General features: G+C 35.2%; 2 protein-coding genes across 2 annotated transcripts; both read left to right on the forward strand.

The window, feature by feature from the left end:
* The first annotated feature begins 225 nt into the window (after positions 1 to 225).
* Positions 226 to 8,551, forward strand: fam50a (family with sequence similarity 50 member A). Its single transcript, XM_065285372.1, has 13 exons — positions 226 to 473; positions 1,910 to 1,994; positions 2,117 to 2,216; positions 2,400 to 2,548; positions 2,726 to 2,802; positions 4,862 to 4,928; positions 5,095 to 5,156; positions 5,331 to 5,407; positions 5,544 to 5,598; positions 6,450 to 6,498; positions 6,624 to 6,694; positions 6,860 to 6,970; positions 8,211 to 8,551. Exons 1-13 carry the CDS (start codon positions 363 to 365, stop codon positions 8,217 to 8,219), a joined length of 1,023 nt encoding a protein of 340 aa, XP_065141444.1. The 5' UTR covers positions 226 to 362; the 3' UTR covers positions 8,220 to 8,551.
* A 435-nt stretch (positions 8,552 to 8,986) lies between these two features.
* LOC135775292 (interleukin-17 receptor D) lies at positions 8,987 to 24,291 on the forward strand. Its single transcript, XM_065285371.2, has 12 exons — positions 8,987 to 9,196; positions 10,319 to 10,403; positions 13,354 to 13,512; positions 13,619 to 13,737; positions 15,040 to 15,163; positions 15,279 to 15,317; positions 15,585 to 15,730; positions 15,847 to 15,921; positions 16,859 to 16,925; positions 17,166 to 17,309; positions 22,314 to 22,486; positions 22,594 to 24,291. Exons 1-12 carry the CDS (start codon positions 9,071 to 9,073, stop codon positions 23,098 to 23,100), a joined length of 1,764 nt encoding a protein of 587 aa, XP_065141443.1. The 5' UTR covers positions 8,987 to 9,070; the 3' UTR covers positions 23,101 to 24,291.
* Positions 24,292 to 25,304: the final 1,013 nt, after the last annotated feature.

A 25,304-nucleotide genomic window follows, 5' to 3' on the forward strand; every position in this document is an offset into this window, starting at 1 on the left:
CTTGTGGTCCAGCCAGGTCACTCATTATTACACTTTATTTCATAAGACATTATGAAAACTGTAACAATAATTGACTGTAGGATTATCGGACCATTATAAGCAACTATTTGTGTCATTTTCATTATTATTAATAGTAGCAGTGGTCGCAGTTTTTACTTAAATAAAAAAATCCGAATATATTTTTAACATTCAGTTTGGCTTTTATTTTAAAATTGAGCAATTTCCTGTATCGTGCGGAAGCAGTACTGAAGTCGTAGCTCACCTCAGAGAAGTTTCTCGTTTGTTTATCGAGGGGCATTCTCCGTTATATACCTATTCGTTGTTTTTATTTCTTTTCCTTTCTATCAGTTTAAAGAGCAGCAATGGCGCAGTATAAAGGAGCGGCGAGTGAAGCGGGGAGAGCGATGCAGCTCATGAAAAAGCGTGAAAGAGAGCGCGAGCAGCTCGAGCAGTTGAAACAGAAGATCGCAGAGGCAAGAGATACAACACAACTCAATAACAATAACATGTGCACACAACATATAAACACACTGACACTGTCCAGTAAATACAGTTGGAACAGTTCAAGTTTAAAATCGAATAATACTTACGTTTATTACAAATACACTTACAAAACACTAAATTGTTATTTGTAATATTTTCATATCAGTCACAGGTAAAACAGTGGGTTACTCCAATTTACCACGGTAAATGTGTGGCTTCTATAGAATTAATAAAAACATTAATTACAAAAATATCATTATTGTTACGAAGTTGTAGTCATAACATAGAAACCAACATTGCTATATTAATAGATTATAGAAAGAAAAATAGTGTTGTATACTTAGGGGTCACATTTTTTGTTACTAGAAGGCATGATCATACATTGGCATTACCGATACATGGATATAGGAATGGGATGAATGGATGTGTGCATAGATAGATAGACAGACAGACAGACAGATAGATAGATAGGATGGGATAGAGTGATGGATAGTGATATATAGGATGGGATAAATGGATGGATAGATAGAAGGATGGGATGGATGGATAGATAGATGGATGCATAGAGAGTGTATGCATAGATAGTCAGATGGATAGATAGACAGACAGATAGATAGGAAGGGATGGATGGAGAGGGATGGGATGGATGGATAGATAGATGGATGCATAGGTAGAAGGAAGCATAGATAGACAGAGAGATAGGATGGGATGGATGGATAGAGGGATGGATGAATAGATGTATAGGTTGGGATAGAGGGATGGGATGGATGGATGGATGGAGAGGGATGGGATGGATGGATGGATGGATGGATGGATGGATGGATGGATGGATAGATAGATAGGATGGATATAGGGATAGACAGACAGACAGACAGGGAGATAGACAGGGAGATAGATAGATATGAATATAGAATGGGATAGAGGAATTCATAGATGGATGAGAGGGGAGGGATTGGATGGATAGATAGATAGATAGATAGATAGATAGATAGATAGATAGATAGATAGATAGATAGATAGATAGATAGATAGATAGATAGATAGATATAAATATAGGATTGGATAGAGGGATGGGATAGATAGATACAGAGATAGATAGACAGAGATAGATAGACAGAGATAGATAGACAGAGATAGATAGACAGAGATAGATAGACAGAGATAGATAGACAGACAGAGATAGGAAGACGGGTAGTTAGGTAGATAGACATGTAGGTAGGTAGATAGACAGGTAGGTAGGTAGATAGACAGATAGGTAGATAGGTAGGTAGGTAGATGGGATGGATAAATGGATGGATAGAGGGAGGGATGGATGGATGGATAGATATATATGGGATGGATGGATGGATAGATAGATGGACCCAAAACACTCAGGACATCTGATTTTGATGTACAACTCTTTACTTCAATGTATTTCCCTATCCAGGACAACATGGTGAAGTCCAACATTGATAAGAAGTTCTCAACTCACTATGATGCTGTGGAGCAAGAGCTAAAGTCAAGCACTGTCGGTAAGTGAACATTAAAAATCATTTTCTTGTTTGTAAGGATCAGCTTGTTTTTGGTTCAGTCAATGTTTCTGTTCGCTTCTTGGAAATCCTCTTCTAATTTAAGGATGTGTTGCTCTCTGCAGGATTGGTGACTCTGAATGACATGAAAGCCAAGCAAGAAGCTCTGGTTAAAGAGCGTGAAAAGCAACTAGCCAAAAAGGAGCAGTCAAAGGAGCTTCAGATGTAAGCCATTTCAGTCCCATGAAAGTTATAGTTTTTCCCTGCTTGGATTGGTGTCTTTTAATTGATTTATTTTTAAATCCACTCTTTATGTGACTATTGTATTGCATCCTGCATCCCTTCTGCTTTATTTGATTCCCCTCCATGCAAAATTGGAGTTTTGATTTGTTTTTTCTTTTTGTGAAGGAAACTGGAGAAACAGAAGGAGAAGAAAAGAAAGGAAGAGCAGAAAAGAAAGATTGCAAGTTTATCCTTCAATCCAGAGGAAGGAGAGGAGGAGGAGGAAGACGACGATGACGACGATGAAGAAGAAGAGGAAATTGAAGAGGAGATATGTATGGACACTGTCAATATCAGCTTATAATGAGACATTATGTGTATTATTGAGTGAAAGAAATGTTCGGCCACACTTATTTAGAGTTTATATGAAAATGATGTCAGAATTCAGTTCGGAATCAGTTTAATGATTTTGAATTACAGTGATAGTTTAATTGTGATGTTGTGTTTATCAGACTTACCTGTTAAGAAGAAGAAACTTGGGAAGAACCCGGATGTTGACACCAGTTTCCTGCCAGACAGGGACAGAGAGGTAAAATCTTCCTTAAGTTCGTAAACTAGTTGATATGCAATAGCAAGTGAAGATAATGAAGATTTAAAGTCCCCCTGTGATGAACTCTACTTCTGTTTGTTAATATCTGTTAATATCAGCACAAAATATTTATATCTATCTATCTATCTATCTATCTATCTATCTATCTATCTATCTATCTATCTATCTATCTATCTATCTATCTATCTATCTATCTATCTATATATATATATATATATATATATATATATATATATATATATATATATATATATATATATATATATATATATATATATATATAATATATATGTGGTGCGAGGTGGAGCAAAAGATTGGAGGGCGGAATAATTTGCATATTCATAGATATGCGTATACTATATAAAGCAAGATGCTCAAAGAGTTTTAAGTTATAAAATGATTGACTATAAGGGGACTTTAATTTGAACAGGGGAGTCAATTCATAATTCATCGCTAGAAAGTGTGGCATTATTTGTGACCGTCTGTGAAATCCCTTCTGAAGTTTCATAATCTAATTCTGAGGAACATCAAAGTTTGATTTCAGTTATTGATTTCACTTTAATTTTAATCTTTGTCGGTCAATAAAGATATCAAGGTTATATATTCACAATATGTTTTTTTACATTATGTTGGATGATTTTATGTAGAAAACAGTAAATCACAAAAATGTGACTTTAGATGGGTTTTCACATGCAGGGTCTAATTTTTTTTCTGAAGACTAATCCCACTTCTTTTTAACATAGCTTAAATAAGCTTATGTTTGCAGAAAAGTCACACAAGTTTAGCCACACAATGAGACTGCAGCCAGAACTTGTTAACTGTCAACTAAACATTTCATATACTGAGGAGATTGTCTGTTTTTTTGGCCCGATTCCAAGTTATCTCCATGAATCATATATGAAACGGCTTAGATCGTATTGATCCACAGTATTTTCCTCTCAGTGATTTTGTTTGTTTAAGCTATAAGTGTACGTCAGGCGTTTTGTTGAAGAGACTTTTCTGAACTTAAAAAAAAAAAGTTGCTGGCATTTTAGTCCGTCAATAATTTTAAAAGATTGACATTGACCATGTTTACATGCACACGAATAATGTAATTAGCTCTGAAAATAAGGATAATATCATAAAAATTCTAGACTTTATAAGCACACGTGCTACACTCTCTTCGCTTTAAATGCAGCTTATATCTTATATTCTATATGCGAATGTTGATTCATACCAAAATGGTTTTTTGCATAGTTGTGTTTGACACATGAAAACGTCTCTGGTTATGTATGTAACTGTTGTTCCCTGAGAAGGGAACGAGACACTGCGTCTCCCTTTCCATACTTCCTGGCTCCCACGTCACCCTGTCTTAGTCGTGAAGCCTCACCATTGGTTGAATTTGATATACATATTCAGACACACTTACCCCTGGAGGCGTCCCCAAAGTGTCACCGCAGTGATGCAGCGCAAGTTCCCTCGAAAGGGAACTGTAACAATGTTTGTTAACAGGTAACACGATGTAACCTTGCTCTCACTTGAAATGTGTCCCCACATGTAGTACTTGAATATGAGGGTATTGGACCTGGAGAGTCCTTGAAAGGTCCTTGAATTTGAAGTTAACTACGGTGCAGGAACCCTGATTAAGCTTCACCTGCGTTATTGTGTAATAGTGACCCCTAGTGGTGAAAATCGTACATATTGTGTCTTTAAGAATTTTGCTTTCCCTATATTTTAACTCTTTCCCCGCCATTGACGAGTCATCTCGTCAATTAAAAGAAACGCTTCCCTGCCAGTTTTTAAGGCAATCCATTTACCACTATTATCCATTAGGTGGCGCTCTTACCCAACTTATAAAACACTTACTTTTATAAAAATCATAATAATAACTGCCGCTGGCTGGCAACTTTATTCAAATATGCGACAGGGAAAGGGTTAAACACCACTTTTTACCAACCTACGATAGCATGTAGGTAATCATAGTTCTTGACTGATAGCTCCATGTTTATTAAAAAAGGAACGTAGCATTTTGTCTCATACATTTTCATGTGTGTTTCAGGAAGAAGAGAATCGTCTAAGAGAGGAACTCAGACAGGAATGGGAAAGGAAACAGGAAAAGATCAAAAGTAAGATGTTTTAAGAGTAACTTGTTATGGAAAATGCCTTACATGTGATTAAACCTGTCCATGAGTTTAATCAAATCTGCAGTTGCAAGTTCTCATGCAATCACATTTTGTTTACTTTTACCATTGCTTTGTACCAACCTGTTTATCTTGTCTTTTTTTTATTAAGGTGAAGAAATTGAAATCACTTTTAGTTACTGGGATGGTTCAGGGCATCGAAAAACTGTCAAGGTACGTGTGAGGTACTTCTGGAATTTAAGAATACATGTCACACCCAAAGACGTTGTTTATACTTTATAGAGCAGACAAATTGTTTATCACAAACTCGTTCTAATGCATGTTCTATATGCAGTGTATTGGAAATCAAGTACCCAGCTCTGTGTTTATGTTTGTATTTGTGTGTAGATGAAAAAAGGCAACACGATTCAGCAGTTTCTCCAACGAGCTCTGGAAGTTTTGAGAAAAGACTTCAGTGAATTGAGGTAAACTCTTTAGTGGCATCCATAGAGTTAAAGCTTTCTTAATTCACAAATTTTATTATCTTTTATTTTGATGATGGTAATTTATTGATTTCGAATAAGTACGTATATTTATCGAAGCTCTGTTTGTATCGCTCAGGTCAGCAGGAGTCGAGCATTTAATGTACATTAAGGAAGATTTGATTATCCCACATGTAAGTAGATTTACTGAAAAGATACTTTTTATGGTGATTTACTGTTTTCTGAATAAAAGCATCCTGGAGTGCCGATGTCCTGCAGAGTTTAGCTCCAGCTCTAATCAAGCACACCTGAACAACTAATCAAGGTGCAAAAAGTCACGTTGGCAAGGTTTTATCAGGGTTGGAGCTAAAATATGCAGGAAATCCATAATCCCGGACCGACAATGCCTACCAATGGTATATATACTTCAAGTTATGCAGAGTTTATAGTTTATATGTGACCCTGGACCACAAAACCTATGGAAAGTATCACTTTTCTGAAATTGAGATTTATGCATCATCCAAAAGCAAAGGAAATAAACTTATGAAATCTGACAATATTTGGCCGAGACACAATGATTTGAAAATCTGGAACTTGAAAACCACATTTAAAGTCCAAGTGAAATCTTTACCACGCCTATTACTAATAAAAAGGTTTGTTTTATTGCTCTCTACTAGCTTACCGCTGTAATTACATTGTTTACTGAATGAGGGAAATTGTAAGCTTTCACATAACCCAAATTTGAATGTAAAATCCCCAAGGAACGGGTTGCCAAGTGAAGTTTGTAGGCCATTTTTGATCTTGCTGCATCCACCAAAGTTTTTGCGATAGGAAATTTACAAAATCTCTTAACGGAGAATGATATTTTCATAATACACTAATGATTTTTGGCATAAAAGAAAAATCTATCATTTTGACCCATGCATTGTATTTTTAGCTTTTATTTGTACAAACATACCATGCGACTTACGATTGATTTTGTGGTCACAAATGTGCTTTCAAAACAGCCAATTAAAAAGCCACTAATTACCTCTTGTTTCTCCAGCACCACAGCTTTTATGATTTCATTGTGACAAAGGCACGTGGCAAAAGTGGTAAGTTCAAGTTATACAAGCCGTTCAAGATTCTGCTGTGCTTCGTAAATATATTATGACTAATGGTGATTACGTTTAGTGTTTTCCTAAAATGTGATTTTATAAGATTTTTAATCTCTCTTCAGGGCCACTCTTCAATTTTGACGTGCATGATGATATTCGGCTGGTGAACGATGCAACCGTTGAGAAGGATGAGGTAAGGATATCTTAAAGTTTCCTCAGACATAGCCATAATTTTAATAGTCGAGAATCTTGGAATGGGTCGAGAGTCGCCCATCTGTCCAGCACATAACTGCACCGTTTATTTGTTATTTAACATGTTTTTGACAAGTTTAGTTTAAAACTGTGTGTGTTCGTTCAGTCACATGCAGGGAAAGTTGTGCTGCGGAGCTGGTATGAGAAAAACAAACACATCTTCCCCGCCAGCCGCTGGGAGCCTTATGACCCAGAGAAGAAATGGGATAAATACACAGTAAGTGATTGCAGGCCGGTCATTGAAACGCATATTTGGTCTTATTCACATAAGTTACTTAAAAATCCCTTAAAATACCCATCAACGTGAGAGAAAATTAGTTGTCCGTTCCATATACTTTCCCAAAACTCAAAGAAGTTTAATACTACCTGATGTTAAGACATGTGATGTTATATATTGTGTACCAAAGGTTTGAAACAATATAAGGGATGAGTATAGTATGACCATTTAAAATGTTTTGATGGACTTTTCAGTTTAATGTCACTTTGTAATTGCCTTTGCATGCCCCACTATGATAAATGTGAAGATGAAAGTCTTCAAAGAAAGTTACTCCAGCTTCATGTTTGCCTCTTTAACCAGGATGTTTAGACTTGAAAAGATCTCTCAAACTTTCCTAACTGAAACCAGGCACTCATGTTTTTCAAGGCACTGCTCCAAAGGTGAAAACAAGATGTAGATGTAGTAAAGCATAACATTTATGAAATCAGAAAGAGCTTTATGGCAGAGCTAATTGCTTGCACGCACAAGGAACTTTCTTGTACTTTAAGCTTCCAGTGCACCCAAATAAAACAGCAAGACACATAATAATAAAATTAAAGAGTAAACTATAAAAAGAAACCTGTTGTGTGGCATCATTTTTTCTGACAGAAGGATCTGCAGATATGCAGTCGATTTTATAGAGGGCAGAACTGCAGCGGGCAGAGAACAGAGCCATGTGGGGCACCACTGCTTATTGTGCTGTAGCTGGATGCACATTTTTTCAGAATAACTAGCTGCTGTCTGTCTATCAGAAAGTTGGGATTTCCTTTAACAGATAGGGGTTGGCACAGACACTTCTGACAAAAAGAGGTCTGGAATGATGGTGTTAAATGCTAAACTAAAGTCTACAAACAGGATCTAAGTCCCTAGTTTGTGTTACAGGATGTAATGCAGTCGCATGTTAATTGCAGCATCCACTAACCATTTTGCGTGATAAACTGAAGTGGATCTGTCAACTGTAGAGAACCGCTGCTCTTTTGAATGATATGTACAATAACATGTCTGAGCATCGGGTGAAGATTGATGGGTGTAATGTTTAGCAGTTTGTTTGATTGATGTGACAGGAAAAACAAACAAAAAGGCCAAAAAGTGAGTCAGCTACATAAATATAGTTTGAATCTAGATAGTTCTGAATCTTTTTTGGATTCATGGTTTGTTTGTGAACTGTTTTCCATTAAAGTTTTCATGTGTCTCTTTCTAGATTCGATGAGATGCCGCTCCACATCCTCAAGACATATAGAGCTTGTGAAGGATCTTTTGTTCATTTTAACATCAGCCAACGTACAGTCTTTGCTCTCCTGGGACCTATTGAAGTAACTGTAATTTTGTGTTGCAAGTTTTCAGTGAATATAGGTTGTTAGGGCCAGTTAGAGATATGTGTATGTTGTCATAGGCTCATAGTCGTTATTGTATAGCAAGAAAAATGAACTTAATATCACATGGCATTTTGTTAAAGCAACATGCACCCTGTAAAAATTAATTCAGTTTGCTTGTAAATAAATTCGACATGCTTTTTACCACAATAAATCTTGTGTATCATTGCACGCTTGTATGTTTCATGTTTTTCATGATTTTATGTGAATTGCTCAACCTCTACTATAACTGTTTGTTGTTTTCTGAGAAAAAAACATTCCCATTGCCAATGTTATTAAGGCTGTTGGACATAAATCCCTGTGGTGGGTTCAGTAGATCATTGTATGTGCACAACTCTTATTTTCACAGATGTTTGATGTTGTTTTCCAAAAAAAAAAAAATGAACTTGCTATAATCCATTACACCACTGGTAGGTTTTCAAGCCGAAATATCCGTTTCAGCAGGTAAGTCAGGTTAAGCATACCTGCCTGCTGTTCTGATGGGTTTTGACAGCTGTTGCATTACAAGTTTTGCCTCGGGTCACCACACCCTCATGAGTGTTTTTTTCACCCAACTTTCCACCCTTTGCCTGCCTCCTCCCTGCTTGTTCCCACCCTCTTGCTTTATTTCGTACTTAGACCTGACTATCTGCATTCAGGCCGTCGCTGGGAGTTCGACTAAAGCTAGTTTTCAAGTTAGGCATCGGGTATGCGAATGATGTCGTCGTGGAGACTGACAGCAGATCTGTTCCTTCTGATCAGCTTGTGTTTTAGTGCTGGTGGTGAACAAATGATTTGGAGACCTCAGAGCTGTAGTCTTGGATGTATCCGACAGGTAAGACGAGACTTTCAGCTCTCTATCAGACAAGTTAAGATCATACGTAAAAAAACATGGCTGTTGTTGCTGTATCTATATTTAGCAGTCAGTAGTGTTTGTATTTATTATAGTTTAAGAGCATTTCATTGGTTTTAATGAAGCTAGACTGGAATACTGAGATGAATTATAAATGTGCAGAAATATTTTACAATAAGGTTGTATTTGTTAACCATTAGTTACATGAACTATCAATGATCAATACTTCTACAGCATTTATTGATCTAAGTTCATGTTAGCTTCATGCATTTACTTATACATTTTTTAAATCAAACATTGTTGCTGTTACATTTATTAATGCACCATGAACTAACATGAATTACTATATTAACTTTAACAAGAATTTAAAAATGCTCAAAAATAAAAAAAACGTTGATTTATTTGTTCATGTTTAAGTTGAACAACCTTATTTTAAAGTGTTATTGAAAGTGCTTCGATTTTGTTTTGTAACATGTTGTATTTTTGTGTTACATATTACTTCTTATTTATTTTGGGAAGTCCCTCCTTTTGCATTAATGTCAGTATGCAGTTGCGTTAAATTTGACATTTTAGTGCTTTAATTTAAAGCATTTTACAATACATTTAAGATAAAAAATTGTTATACATTTTTTATACAATTGATACATTACAGTATATTTGTATTTATGCATGATTAAATGTGTGTGCGTGGTAGAAAATTGTGTGATCAATATTAACTGAACAAAAGAAATTTAAGCAAATGTACCTTTTCAATTTTCAATATCTATGGATTTATCTTAATTTTATTTCAGTTTAATACAGTATAATTTAAATTAAAATGACTTGTAAAACAAGTGGGATTATTCCCCAAAATTAAAGGCAGCAAATGAATTTAAGTGTTAAAGTTGAAGTGAAAACTTTTTACTTATTTTTGTATAAATAAATTAAATTATGTAATTTTAAGAAGTTTTCTTAAAAAAAGTTAAAATTTTCTTTTTGTTTTTTTATCTAATGAAGATAAGATTCATGGGCATGTGTGTTATGAGCACTTACAAAGAAATAGTAGCACATGATACCTCATATAATATATACACACATTTATTTATTTATTTAATTTTTTTTCAGGGAAGCACAGAATGTGAATACTGCAGAATCACAGCAGATGATGTGCAATTATCTCCCAAAATTAACTACACCAGTCCTTTTGGAGGTAAGTAATCTTACATCCAACGTCCAAAAAATAATCCAGCTTCATCAGGATCCTTCCTAAAATCTCTTTAGTTCAAAAAAATTAAAATATCCAGAAAATAATTTAGACAATGTGGTATTTGCCTACGTGCTGTATATTAAGTGTTTTTTCTTAAGAAAACTACTTCAATTTATGTTTATTACTTGTAAACTCACATTTTAATCTAAAGTTTAACTTTAATTTAACTTTATGGTTTACTGGTGCATAGCACTGAAAATTCATCTTGCTTTTAATTTTTTTATTACTTCATCTTTTAATTTGTTTATATGAATTTCAGCTGCACTGGCAACACAAACACACTCACTTTCTTTACTTTTCATGTTATTGGGGCAGTTTTCAAGACAGGGTTAAGAGGACTAGGTCTTTATGTAGTTTTTACAAACATACCTTACAAAAAAACAATACTGGTGTGCATGTTGAGACAAACAATAAGTGAAATAAGTGTAATTGAAAGCAGTTTAAACATGCATTTTGGTCTGGGACACGGACAAACCGTGTCCAGGAAACCACCCCGTTGAGTTTATATGAAGCATATTTCGTAAACTACGCATTGTATTACTACATGAGAACATTCAGAGAACTTGATTCTGCTCACTTGTATGGAAATCAGTGAGATTTCGTCAGAAAGATGATATTGATTGATTGTGTTTACTTGTGATATTTGTTGCATAAAGTGTATTTTCATTCTCTTATTTGCCTCTAGTTGTTCTTCCAAAATAAACTGTTGCACAATATAATAATCATTTACAGCCATTCTAGCAATCACTTACATATTTCACTTGCCGTGAGACAAACTGTAATCCAGATGTAGTTGTAAGACTTAATTGATGACAGTTAATATTAAGATCCTGTCCCAGACGATTTCATCGCATTTCTCAGTTTCCGTTGTGTGTTAAAAAGCTTGTGAACAAGTAATATAATTTTGATCTTACATGAGGAGCCACGGCTAGGGCAGGATGCCATTATGTGCAAAGTTTGCATGTGTTAGCGTGAGTTTACTCCAGGTACAACAGTTTCCTCCCACGGGCAAAAAAGATGGTTAGGTGAATTGGAGATGTCTTCTTGTGTGGACATCTGACTAAAATCTGAATTTTTCCATGTTTAAGTGCTATAATTGGGTCCCCAGTGCTTCTATCAACCTAGAAAATGTGAAAAAGATCGGTAAACCATTCTCTGCAAGCATGTGAAAAAATAGGTTATTGAAATTTAGCTCCCCCTGTGATGTCAGAAGGGGATAATACCGCCCCTTAATCAGCACTTTCCAACCATGACACTGCCACCCAAAAACATTTTTGCTCATGCATACCTACAAAGTGGCAATTTTAACATGCTGTAATAAATGATCTATATGATATTTTGAGCTAAAACTATACACATGTACTCTGGGGACACCAAAGATTTATTTTACATCTTAAAAAAGTATTATGAAATGTCCCCTTTAATTTTTATAGAGATTAACAGGTTCTCGCCATGAATATAACTAAAGATGCTGGAATGGCGCTAAGAATGCATTCATAAATAAATCTATAAAAAATTCAATAGCACTTTAAAATATAGATCTCATTCAATAAAATTATATAAATCTTTCCAGACTAGTCTCATAATGTAATGTTATGATTTTCATTTTACTTTCATTTCAATCTTTGACATCAATATTGAACATACCAAGATTATATTCTAACAGAATTGTCTTTACATTATGTCAAATGATTTTATTTAGAAAATACATAAAAAAATCCAGCCCCGAAATTTCAATTTAATTTAATTTTTCTAGTCAATTTCAAAACCTACTTTTAATGTTTTGACTTGTGATAAGTTGAACTTAGAAAAACAAGTTGAAATTGTTTATCTTCCTTTTTTTTTTAAAGCAAAATAATTTATTAATCTTTGTAAAAGTTAGTTTATTCATGATGTTCCACACAAATGTTAAAAAACTAACATCTACATTTGATGTTTGATTGTTTATTGATAGTTCATGTTAACGGCTATCAAATTTATGTTAAAAGTTTTACGAGAAAATTCAACAAATTTTTTCCTATCCTTGAACGAAACTTGTATTTTAGAGCAACATTCTTATAATATGAGTGCATCTCGCTTGACTGTATTGGGTAACTGAAATGAACGTAGCAGCCTTGAGGGGAAGATAGCGTGCAAGTGTTGATTTGTTGAGGTCTTCACAGCATGTTATTTAGTTCTGTTACCTTTCTTCTTCAAAGCATGATGACTTGATTTATATCTAACTGCCTTATGTCAATCCCTGATGGAGCAATCCCAGAACATTTACGGAACGTGTTGGTGTTCACGCAGAAGCTTCTCTGCCAATTTAACAGACACTTTCTGGCACCAAAGTGCTGTGTGAATTGTGACCCTGGACCATAAAACCAGTCTTAAGTCACACAGGTATATTTGAAGAGTTTGGTTCCAAAACTCAATAAATCCATTTTGACTAATTTTGGTAAAATCGTGTTTTCTATACAAAGAAAGTGACAAGATGAAAACCACTATTTTCTGTTACAAACTTTCTCATAGCATCTTTGGGTTATTATAACACAAAAAAATATTATATTGGATTTTGCGTAAAATTAAGAATTTACTTTTTAATACTGACAAGATACAATATTGATTTTAGCGGTAACTCATTTTTTTTTTTATCATTTATTGCGTTTTGGAATCAAACTCTTCATTTGCAGCAATAGCCAAAAATTGTTAGGGCCAAAAATCATTATGATATCAAGTAAAGATCATGTTCCATATATTTTGTAAATTTCCTACTAGATTATATTAGAATATATATATATATATATATTTCCTCAGTATATTCAAATAATGTAAAAATCTCAATTGCAAAAATTTACACTTATGGCTGGTTTGTAGGGTCACACATTGTGTGCTAATTTTTCTTTTTGGCCAGGTTGTGTACCTTGGCCCTGTCACACTTTTCTAGGCCAGGAAACCCCAGAACTCTGCCTACATTATGTTGAAGCACCGCGCAATATTCATATAGAGTTTCAAGCCGATCAAGATCCAACATATGATGCCATTACTGTGTCATGGAACCCAAGTCAATACGGTAAAGAACAACGCTGTAGGCGTTTAAACCTTGCGAGGGTTTATTGATGAACTGCAGCATACCCTTGATCAAAACATCTATACTGACCGATTATTACTTGCCGCAGGTATTGAATTCTTACGTGGATTTCAAATAACCCTGCAGGCTCTTGGTGGATCTCAAATTTTGTGTCAACTGTTTCTTCTCCATAACGACCTGTCCCTCACACCTGCACATGCCCAAAGGGTAAGAAATAAAATCATGCTGGATAACCTGCAAGAATTTTTTTGCATTTAAAGTAAAACATCACCATTTTTCAATATTTTACTATTTTCTTACCTCAACTTAGACAAATAAAATACATACCTATCTTTTTTCAATGCGTGCACTTTGTGCACAATCGTGAATGTGTTAGCATTTAGCCTAGCCCCATTCATTCCTTAGGATCCAAACAGGGATGAATTTAGAAGCCACCAAACACTTCCATGTTTTCCCTATTTAAAGACTGTTACATGAGTAGTTAAACGAGTAAGAATGGTGGAACAAAACAAAACGTGGCGATTTTTGTAAGCGGATAAAAAAACAAGAACTATATATTGTATGGCGGAAGAGCACTTAGTTTGCAGCATTTTGACCTCAGTCGCAGTAATATTGACGGAAGTTTGAGCGAGAGGGGGAGGATTTAGGAGTAATGATGTTACAACGCGCCGAGGTCGAAGTGCTGCAAACTAAGTGCTCTGCCGCCATACAATATAGTTCTCATTTTTATCCACCATTCGGTAACACTCTATTTTACGGTGTCTTTATTACACATGTTACATGTAATTAATATAGTAATAACAGTTAATTATGCATAATTACATGCAACTAACCCTAAACCAAACCCTAATCCTAACCCCAACCCTATAGTAAGTACATGTTATTAATGATTATTACTTAGTACTTAAATGTTTAATTACACTGTAACAGTGATACCGTAAAATAAAGTGTGACCCACCATTCTTACTCGTGTAACTACTCATGTAACAGTCTTTAAATAGGGAAAACATGGAAGTGTTTGGTGGCTTCTAAATTTATCCATGTTTGAATCCTAAGGAATGAATGGGGCTAGGCTAAATGCTAACACATTCACGATACGCTGTACAAAGTGCATGCATTAAAAAAGATAGTTATGTATTAATTAGTCTAAGTTGAGGTAAGAAAATAGTAAAATATTGAAAAACTGATGATTACTTAAAAATTTTAAGTTTATTCAACTTGAATTTACAATTCATTTTAACTTTTTTGATTAGCTTTAGTTATTTCCATTTTATTTCTATAATTAATAGCAATTCCTCACTAGTCAAGAAAGTTGAAATTAATTGTAATTTTAAGTTAAAGTAAAACCGAATTTTTACAGTGGTAACTGTTTCCAGCATCAGATGCATTAAAATGTCATTTTTTTTAATATAACGTTGGCTTACTTTACTTTTATTTCACTTGTATGTTCACAATGACGTTTCTGACTTGCATGATTTCTGTAACATATTTTCTCAATGGTTTTTGTAGGTGTATTTTTCAGATCCCTTTACACATCTGTCTTTGGATACCAAATATGTGGTGACTGTCATGGCACTGCCCGTCCCTGAACGTTGGCACCAGTTTTATCAGAAGAAAGAGTTTTTCACTCGCAGTAAGACACATAAAGTCTATTTACCTTATGCAGTTTTGGTAAATTTGGAAAAAGCAATTTGGGAAAATCAGCTCTTTTGCTTACTTATAAACCTAAAATGCATCTCTCTTTTTAGCATGTCCTGAAAAAAATGGTCTGGAAAAGTGTAAAAAAGGTGAGTTTGGTTTGATCATATTATCTTCTCTGTTTTTTAATGGCATGGGGACAATAGGCAGCTAGTTGTCACACTTCATACCAATGAATATTTCTTAGGGTACATTTGTTTTTAAAAACTCACTATCCTGCAAAAATGTGATAATTTTAAAATTAAGTATCCAAAATACAAAATACATTTGTGTATTGGATTCTAATTGTGACAACTAGCCCCGGTGTCCTATAATGCTCATGTGTATGTTCATTTCTGTCTTTTACATCATTACAGACTGGTACCCGAGATATGTTGAAGTCCACCAGGATAAGCAGGACATCCTTGTGACCTTTAACCTTGCACCCGAGAACTTTAAAATCCGTCACTATTTCTCATCATGCTTTGGAGGCGGACTACGAAACTACACAAACATTGAGCCAGTGTGTTTAATACATTATTTTTAAAAAAAGATCAGAATTAACTGTAGTTACAAACATCGCAAAACGTTTATTAATGTTTAAAGTCATAGTAATGTTTGTTGTTGTTACTGTCACAGGATTTTACACTAAACAAGACCCATCACACATATCGCTTGCATAACCTCAGAGCAGGTACAAACTACACCTGTGAGGTGAGTCTCTTTCTTTTGTTTTGTATAAAGCATACAATTAAATTGTCAATTGAACATCAATCATTTTTTGATTTCTCATTCAACTACAACCATTCACACAGGAATAAACACAAGTGAAACCGTGCAGGTTTCGGCCAGATCAAGTTAGATATGCTAATTAAATTTAATAACTATAGTTATTTGGTTGCGATCATTTTTTTATTATCTTTTATTCTATCTTTTTTCCCAGCTGTGGGAATTTTGCAGCTAACGTTTGAACTTACTAGATTACACATTTTACTTAGTCTCACACTTTTATACATGGCTTAATTTTGGTAAATAAATGTGGTTATAGCGCCATCATATTACCATCTGATCCACTGTATTTTTCTATTTTTACTGGCAACAAAATGTATAACTATTAGGGCTGTGCAAAAATTTAGATACAGCTAACTATCGTGATAAATTTTCCACGATAGTATGCCGATATTTCGATCTTTACTATTGGTATTTACAATAAAAATTTGTGATCACTCTGTGTTCGCCAAAAGACCTCATACGCCACTGATGTAGTTGTCGCTGTCCAGTTGTCTGTTATATATGGCCAATGTCTCAGAAGTTAGCGGGGGTGAAAAAATTGCCGAAAATTTAAAAACAACTGCAGCTTTCGTGTTGACACACAAATCAGCTCTATTTTTTTTTACATTTTTTGATAAAAAAGAAAAAACATTCCAATGTATCACAACATGCATCGTATTGTATTATATTGTGATACGTTGTATCATGGTTCATGTATCGGGATACGTATCGTATCACGAGGCCCATGCCAATACCCAGCCCTAATTACTATCAGTTGTTTATTTTAGATTTACATTACACCGTCAAATTTATCACCTTTGTCAAATGCTCAAATAAAAATATGATGAATTGGGATGTGTTTTTTTTTTGTCGTCTCCAGATTGCAGCCGATATTGTGGATGCGGTTAGGAAAACATTTGTCATTGTCGTTCATTACAAGTCTGAAGGTACTTCTTAATTGTCACTCCGAGATCACAGCTGGATGTTTATTGTTTTAGTCTAAGAAATGATGTTTGATGTAATAGCAGTCAAACGCTTTGGCCCGACATTTAACCACATGTGGTGGAGCAACATGTCACACAGCTTTCAAAGTGACAACACCCTTTAAAACTAACATATAACGTACTAACCAGTATGCATGATGAAGTGATAATTGATGTGCTGTTTTCATTCTGTCCTTCCATCAGAGCCGTTGACCTCAGACTTCACAAAATCTTCACTCATAATCCTCTTGTCTATGGGACTTCTGCTCACTGTTATTGGAGCTGTAATCTTCACTGTTGTCTATAAGAAAAGACTGAAGAAAGCAGTAAAGACCAAAATGAGACCAGGTTGGAGTTTTATAACAAATTTAAATGGTGCTACTTCTGCATTTGTGCAGCTTTATTGTGGTTACAATGGTAATTTTCTTTTTTGTAAACCTGTGGTTATATTCACAAAAACAAACATGGTTAGTTTGCTTTATAATAAAAGCCTAGTTCATTTTTCTTAGGGTTACTGTTTGTGTTAATGTGTCTTTAATACATGCGGCATTCATGTTGTGTCAGAATTATTGTAATAACGAGACGACAACTTTGATATTTTTTCATTCTCAAAATCGGAAATGAATTATATCTACGGTAACCATAAGCAGAGTTTCATGTTTGTACTTAGGGGGGGCAGTGCGCCTACTAGCAAACAAGGGTACTTAGAGACTAGCGAGCGAGTGCAGCTTCATGGTTTTTTATATATGGTTTAAATTAATTTAAACAATTTTAGCCTAATTTACCATTAGACTAGGGCTGTCAAGATTATGAAATGTGTCTGACGCTTAATTGTCTAATAAATAGTGACGATTCTGACGATTAATTGCCTGTTTGGGGACTTTGACGATTATGACGATTAATTGCCCTTTTTTTACTTTAGCGATTATGGCGATTAATTGCCTGTTTGGTGACTTTGGCGATTATAATGATTAATTGCCCTTTTTTACTTTGGCGATTATGACGATTAATTGCCTGTTAGGGGACTTTGGCGATTATGATGATTAATTGCCTGTTTGGGGACTTTGGCGATTATGCCGATTAATTGCCCTTATTTTACTTTGGCGATTATGACGGTTAATTGCCTGTTTGAGGACTGTGGTGATTACGACGATTAATTGCCTGTTAGGGGACTTTGACGATTATACCGATTTATTGCCCTTTTTTACTTTGGTGATTATGATGATTAATTGCCTGTTTGGGGACTTTGGCGATTATGCCGATTAATTGACCTTTTTTACTTTGGCGATTATGGCAATTAATTGCCTGTTTGGTGACTTTGGCGATTATGGCAATTAATTGCCCTTTTTTACTTTGGCGATTATGACGATTAATTGCCTGTTTGGGGACTTTGACGATTATGACGATTAATTGCCCTTTTTTTTACTTTAGCGATTATGGCGATTAATTGCCTGTTTGGTGACTTTGGCGATTATAATGATTAATTGCCCTTTTTTTTACTTTAGCGATTATGACGATTAATTGCCTGTTAGGGAACTTTGTCGATTATGATGATTAATTGCCTGTTTGGGGACTTTGGCGATTATGCCGATTAATTGACCCTTTTTTACTTTGGCGATTATGGCAATTAATTGCCTGTTTGGTGACTTTGGCGATTATGGCATTTAATTGTCCTTTTTTACCTTGGCGATTATGACGATTAATTGCCTGTTAGGGAACTTTGGCGATTATGATGATTAATTGCCTGTTTGGGGACTTTGGCGATTATGCCGATTAATTGACCCTTTTTTACTTTGGCGATTATGGCAATTAATTGCCTGTTTGGTGACTTTGTCGATTATGGCAATTAATTGCCCTTTTTTACTTTGGCGATTATGACGATTAATTGCCTGTTAGGGAACTTTGGGGATTATGATGATTAATTGCCTGTTAGGGAACTTTGGGGATTATGATGATTAATTGCCTGTTTGGGGACTTTGGCGATTATGCCGATTAATTGCCCTTTTTTTACTTTGGCGATTATGACGGTTAATTGCCTGTTTGAGGACTGTGGCGATTATGACGATTAATTGACTTGTTTTGTTGCTTTCACATTTAATTCTCATACTTTTTTTTTGTTCATAAAATTATTTTCACACATTGTTATGATTATTTTTAAGTAAATATTTTTTTACCAGGCAGTAAATATTAATACACAACACATATTTAAAAGTAATTCTTTTATATATATATTTTATATTTATTTAATATCTTTTCAATAACAGAAAATTCAGTATAAGAAAACAACACAATAAATTGTCTGAAAAATAACTGAAAGTAAAAATGCCATAAAAATAAACTGACTATACCAGAACAGGTCATATTAGTACTGGACCACATGTCTGCAAAAATCTATTCCTTACAGATCCTTAATAGTATCCTTCACTTCCCTTAATTTGGAATTGCTGTTTTGGAAATGTATGTTTTACCTCCCAGTTTATACTGCTTATCAAAGTTTTGCAGCATTTCTTTAAATTCAGGTTTTTTTCCACTGTATTGAATGGCTTTGCAATATATCGCGTTACACTGTCAGTTAAAGGCAGGATAGGCAGGAATTGTCTACAAAACTTTCAAATTTGATTAAACTGTATTTATAAAACAATACATAAGTAAAATGTAAGTACTCTAAAAAAGAGAGTATAAAAATCTAGTGTCTGTAGGCTTCTCACGACTGTTGTAAACACAGCTCATTATTTCCATTCCCTCCACTCCCTCCCTTCTGGGGTTTTTCCAAAGCCACGCCCCCAAAATACATGCACGCGAGATACCAACCGTTCAGCTGGAAGAAGCATTTACCTGAGGCGAGCGGAGAGGAAGGAGCGCGGTGCATGTAGTAACATCATGTCAGAATCACATGGAATAATACACCTAACTTTATCACTATGAATATAAACAATGTGGGCAGATCCTGTAGCAACATGGGGTGGTAGCCATGGTTGCGAGAGAGAGTGACAGTCGCCCAAGCTAATCATTCACCAATCATCAATCAATTAGCCTCGTTCAAAACAATTATGAGAGGTCTACAGACACTTGACTTATATACCATCTTTTGCAGAGTACTTACATTTGAATTATGTATTGGTATGTAAAGACAGTTTAAACAAATGTGGACCTGCCTACTCTGCCTTTAAGGAGCACCATGTAAGGGTCCAAATATGACCCCATCCATCCGTTTGGCCCAACAACGGAATCCAAACGGTATGGCCGGTTTTATAGCGCATTCGGTCTTTTCCGGTGCTTCCGGTTTTAACATTACGCAACTTAATATCTGACTCCAAAGATATGAAACGTATTGTAATATGAATCAAATTGATGTAATTTTGGAATTTGGATAAACATTTGACCATTCTATTTACTCATGTTAACATTGGACTCATTCATTCGATTACCAATATCATATCAGCCCACACCGGCCGTTGTGCGGGTTCTGAACCATAAACTCAACCACACCAGAGGTCCTGACTTATATAGCCCTCGAATAATCATTACAATTACCCTCAACTTAGTTAGGGTTAAATAATAAAACTTAACCGCACCAGAGGTCCTGACTTATATAGCCCTCGAATAATCATTACAATTACCCTCAACTTAGTTAGGGTTAAATAATTAGTCTATCCGTGTAACCAGAGGAAATGGTTGAAGCAACTGCCCCATGCTGGCGTGCCCTTAATTATCATTAGAAAATATTATGCAACCCAGCCAACTATATCCAACTTAATACAGAACTCAAAACTATAATTATAGTAGAGATACTGATCAGAGGTCCTGACTTATCATCTGATAGTCCACATATAGTAAAGTAATGGCTGAACCTCTAAGTTCATCGGTATAGACAATTAGCATGAATTTATACCCCGGTCGTAGATTTATGGTGATAAAGGATCTCGTAATACTTATAGTAGCTTAGAATAGTTAATGAAACAGAGAAGATAGAATGAATACAAATGTAACAATTTATTTACCAGGTAAGAAAACATAATTCAGAAGCCAATTTACATTCCAATTCAAATACGAAACAAAAGAAAAACCATTGCATACCTGGTAAGGAGATGAAGATCTGGTTACAGATTCCTCAAAGTAAAATAAAAATACATGATGCTGTGCCAGGACAGCATCATGGGGGTGCATTTCTCGATATTGAAAGTCCCGCCTAAATCTTCTACACATCTCCTTAAATAGCCAGAGAACAAAGCATATAGGAATTTTGTACTGATTGGTTGTTGTAAAAACTAAAGGCTGTCCTTAATCTGTATACAGTGGGTGATTGGTTTATGCTTAGAATGGGAGGTGTCTATCAACATTGAATGAATTTTCACATATACTTTAACATTGAATTCTGTTGTTATATGGGTGAGACCATTGTAACCACTTGTGATGAGACATTTCAATAGAAAACAAATAAGATACAGATTTTAGATTCTTTGTGCATGTAGCATTTCAAATACAGTTTGCTTTTAGAGAAAAGAATACATATGTATGACACCGTAAAGGTGTGTCTTTGAAACCCAAATGTGTCTCAGTGGGAAGTCCACTGTGAATCGTGGAGAGAGGCTTTTCCCGCGCACTCACTTTGCCCCCATGCAGTGTCCTTTGGGGAGGTGCTATCTTATTTAGGAAATTGTCTTACAGCATCAGATACAGTCTCATTTATACAGGTGCTGCAGCTCCCCCTTGTGTTTTTTTAAGAGATGTGCAATCATTGGGGTGATCTGAAATCATCGCGATGAGGTCAAACAATTGCCATGTGACGATTATGTAGGTAGTAATTGTGACATTAGACAAATAAAATATGAATTCTTATATTTATATTTCATTAATAGCTCAAACAAATCATAATTGGCTCTGGTCTAGGTGCAGTGCAGCCCGTGCCCCCCAAACTCTGCATAATGGTAACGCTGCACTCTAAAAATGGCTGGGTTGTTTTAAACCCATGCTGGGTAAATATTGGATAGAACAAATGATGATAAAAATATATGAGTAGCTTTGTTGGCTCACAGAAAGAAGGTCTTAGTTTTGAGCCTCGGCAGGGTCCGGTGACCTTTCTGTTTGCATGTTCTCTTTGTCGGGTACTCTGATTTTCTCCCACAGTCTAAAGCAGGGGGTTAGGTGAACGGTTCTCACCATGAATATAGATGACATAGATGCTGAACTGGCGTTAAGAATAAATAAATAAATGAAATACATATGCAGCTGTTTTTGACTGTTAAATATTTAAACATATATGTTTTTATTAATTTCTCCCTATTTGCCTTAAGATATAAATTTTGTTGAATTTAAAAGCAATTTTGTTGTTTTATTTGTATTTTTTTTTAGATATTATTGAACAGTACTATGACAAAAAGCTTGACGAAGCACAATGTGTTCTACTGGACCGTAATACCCGCCCACCTCGCCTCCTGATTTGCTACTCAAGTAACGATGGCCCCGCCCACAAAATGGTTGTGCTGCAATTAGCTGCTTTTTTGCAAAAACATATGGCTACAGAGGTAAGTAATATATAACATTTTATGTAAGAGACAAAAACACATTCTAATGAGGTCATTTTTTTTAAACATGACTTGGGTCTTGCATTAAAATTCTTTTTTTTGTTTAGGTGCATTTGGATTTATGGGAGTCATTAAGCATCATGGAAGAAGGAATTATGGGCTGGCACTGCAGAAGAATGAGTGAGTGTGACTTTGTGCTGGTTATATGCTCCAGAGGTCTCCTTCAGAACCAGAAAAATCTGTGCGAAGATGAGGATCAAGATCCTGTAGAGAACACTACCTTAACCACCATCACCCTGATAGGACAGGAGATGTGTCGTACCAAAGCCCTGGGCCAAGACCTCTCCAAATACATGGCTGCCATTTTTGAGTACTCTGAGGAGTCCGATATTCCTGCGGTACTGAGCCTTGCTTCAAGATACACCCTGACTAAGGACTTACCTTTGCTCTTTTCTCATCTTCATCGGGTGCCTTTGCACAAGCCTGGGGTTAGCCTACAGGTGGAAAACATTTCGGAAAGTGGATACTCCAAACTGCCAGCTGGGGCGGCACTACAGCTGGCCATCCAAGAAGCCAAAGTGCAAATCTCTGAAGAGCAGAAAGAAGACATATAAGTGTTCCCATCATTTCATATAAGGTCTCTAAAACAACACACAGTGTAACCAAATGTACAAATGTACAAAATGAACTCACTGATGTGTCCTATGGTACATGTTTTTTTGAGACGAAAGGGTGTTTTTATCAGATGCAATGGTCATTATTGACAAATCCTTTCTTTAAAAGGTTTTGACCCTCCAGCTGCCTGTTGCTGATACTCAATATTTACCTGTGCTTGCTTATGCTTACTGATTAGGAATGTGGTGTAAGGTTTTCCAAGTAAATGGGGATTTTATCCTGGTGACATGGATAAAATGAATTACCAGAATTGCATACCATATATCTACATTGAAGGAGGAAGCTGTGCCATATCTAGCAACAAGAATATTATTAAGTCTTGGGAGCGGACCCCTTTGACTTGGGAACCACAAAAATGGCAACCAGTTTTGCAGCATAGGGAAGCTTTTTCATTTAAAAACATCTTCGGTCACAACTGAATGAGAAGGATAATGAAGTATTTTGGAACGTATTGAGACAAAGTGCTGTGATTGCTCTTTTAGTTCAATGTCAGTTGTACAGCATGTGTATTTATTATTGCATATATGTGTAGTTTTTATGTGCATGAATGTTAAATGCATTTAATCAAGTGAATTTTCATAGTATTTGCATGCACCTCTGTAGGTTTTGCAATATATATAAGAGTATTTTCATTAAGGGGAAACCACAAATGCTAAAATGTGTTTATAAGAGTCTTGTGTTCATGTTTTTGATGTAGTTTATAAATAACTTTTATGGTTTTAAACATTTGCCTCAGGTTGACCTGAAGTGCTTTACCAAATGAATTTCCTATAAGGCCAGTTTCTAAAATATTGGGCTTTTTGTAATATGAAGGGAAATTACAAAGTTACAAATACCTCCAAACATGTATGCATGGATTTATTATTAATATAATAGTTCTAGAATACGTCCTAATTAAAAAAAATGAAAATGATTTATGCATGGTTTATTTGACAGCTTTTCATATAGTTCTATTTTTTTAGCCCAAGACGGTGGTTCTCAAACTGGGGGGCCCCAGTTGTTTTATATGATTTTACATAATACATTAATTTAAGTTCTGTGTAATTGTACCTCAAAAAAATATGTTTACCAACCAACAGCACTATTTTTGTATAAATGTTTTATTTAATTAAATTCTAAGTTTGAAATTGTTTTGTGTCATGAATTTGTTTTGGGGTTCTGCAGTCTTACACTCTGAGGCTATTTTGGGGATTTCCGCCTGGATTTGGCCTACCCAATTTCAAAAGCTTCCCATACCCACAAGCAGAGGTGCACATACAAAAGTGTGGTATCAATTTACAGGAAACCCCTTGAAATTACATAAAACACTGTTGAAAGTGCTCAACATGGTTGCATGTGGTGTCAGTCCTCTAATAAACACAAAAATAATTAGGCGCTTTTTGATGTTTTTTTTCTAAAGTATTTAAAAGTGTATAACTCTGGCCCTGAGTGGTAACAAAACCTGCAGATAGTTTTGTTTGATTCCAGCAATTGCCAGCTTACAGAGGAAAAAGGAATTTTTTTCTCTATCAGAATAAATGCAAAAGTTTTTTTACAATACCCTTTTTGTATTTAATTTCCGCCTAAAATATTTGAAATGTTCCCATAACCACATACAGTGGAACAAATGCAATATCTTTATATCATTTTGCAGAAAACCCTTTAAAGTGACATAAAAAGCTGCTGTTTGTGACAAATATTGTTATTTATGTTGTTTTTCATATGATGAAACACCAAATTGTCTTTTTTATGGTGTAAACACTGTCTTTGATAGTGTATAACTATGGTTCTGTGTGCTCTAGCAGACTGCAGACAGTTCTGGTTGTTACCAGCAGCAGACAGTAAACACCCAAAAGTAGGACCTAAGATAAAAGATGGTGTAGCATTTGTGGCTATCTGTGCTATCTGAGGCAGTTCACACTCAAGTTTCCCATATGTTTACAAAAGAAGATTTTTTACATCATTATTCATTCGACGATTGTTGGATATGTGTTGATAAAAGAACAAAAATAACGATGTAGCCTTATTCCTGAGAGTGATAGCTTTCATTTGATATAAGACTTGCCCATGTTTGTCATACTTGAAAAATATGAAATATGTGAATATTAAATGATATAAAAAAATTGTGTGTGGGGGGGTGATAGTGTAAATTAAGTGTAAAAAA

This window comes from Paramisgurnus dabryanus, chromosome 21 (assembly GCF_030506205.2).
Source record: "Paramisgurnus dabryanus chromosome 21, PD_genome_1.1, whole genome shotgun sequence".
NCBI lineage: Eukaryota > Metazoa > Chordata > Actinopteri > Cypriniformes > Cobitidae > Paramisgurnus > Paramisgurnus dabryanus.

Coding starts and splice junctions, on each gene's coding strand:
- LOC135775292 (XM_065285371.2), top strand. CDS start 9,071: ATGCGAATGATGTCGTCGTGGAGACTGACAGCAGATCTGTTCCTTCTG. Junction 10,404..13,353: donor CTACACCAGTCCTTTTGGAG/GTAAGTAATCTT, acceptor CTTTTTGGCCAG/GTTGTGTACCTTGGCCCTGT. Junction 15,318..15,584: donor TCTGGAAAAGTGTAAAAAAG/GTGAGTTTGGTT, acceptor ACATCATTACAG/ACTGGTACCCGAGATATGTT.
- fam50a (XM_065285372.1), top strand. CDS start 363: ATGGCGCAGTATAAAGGAGCGGCGAGTGAAGCGGGGAGAGCGATGCAG. Junction 474..1,909: donor TGAAACAGAAGATCGCAGAG/GCAAGAGATACA, acceptor TTCCCTATCCAG/GACAACATGGTGAAGTCCAA. Junction 2,549..2,725: donor GGAAATTGAAGAGGAGATAT/GTATGGACACTG, acceptor TGTGTTTATCAG/ACTTACCTGTTAAGAAGAAG.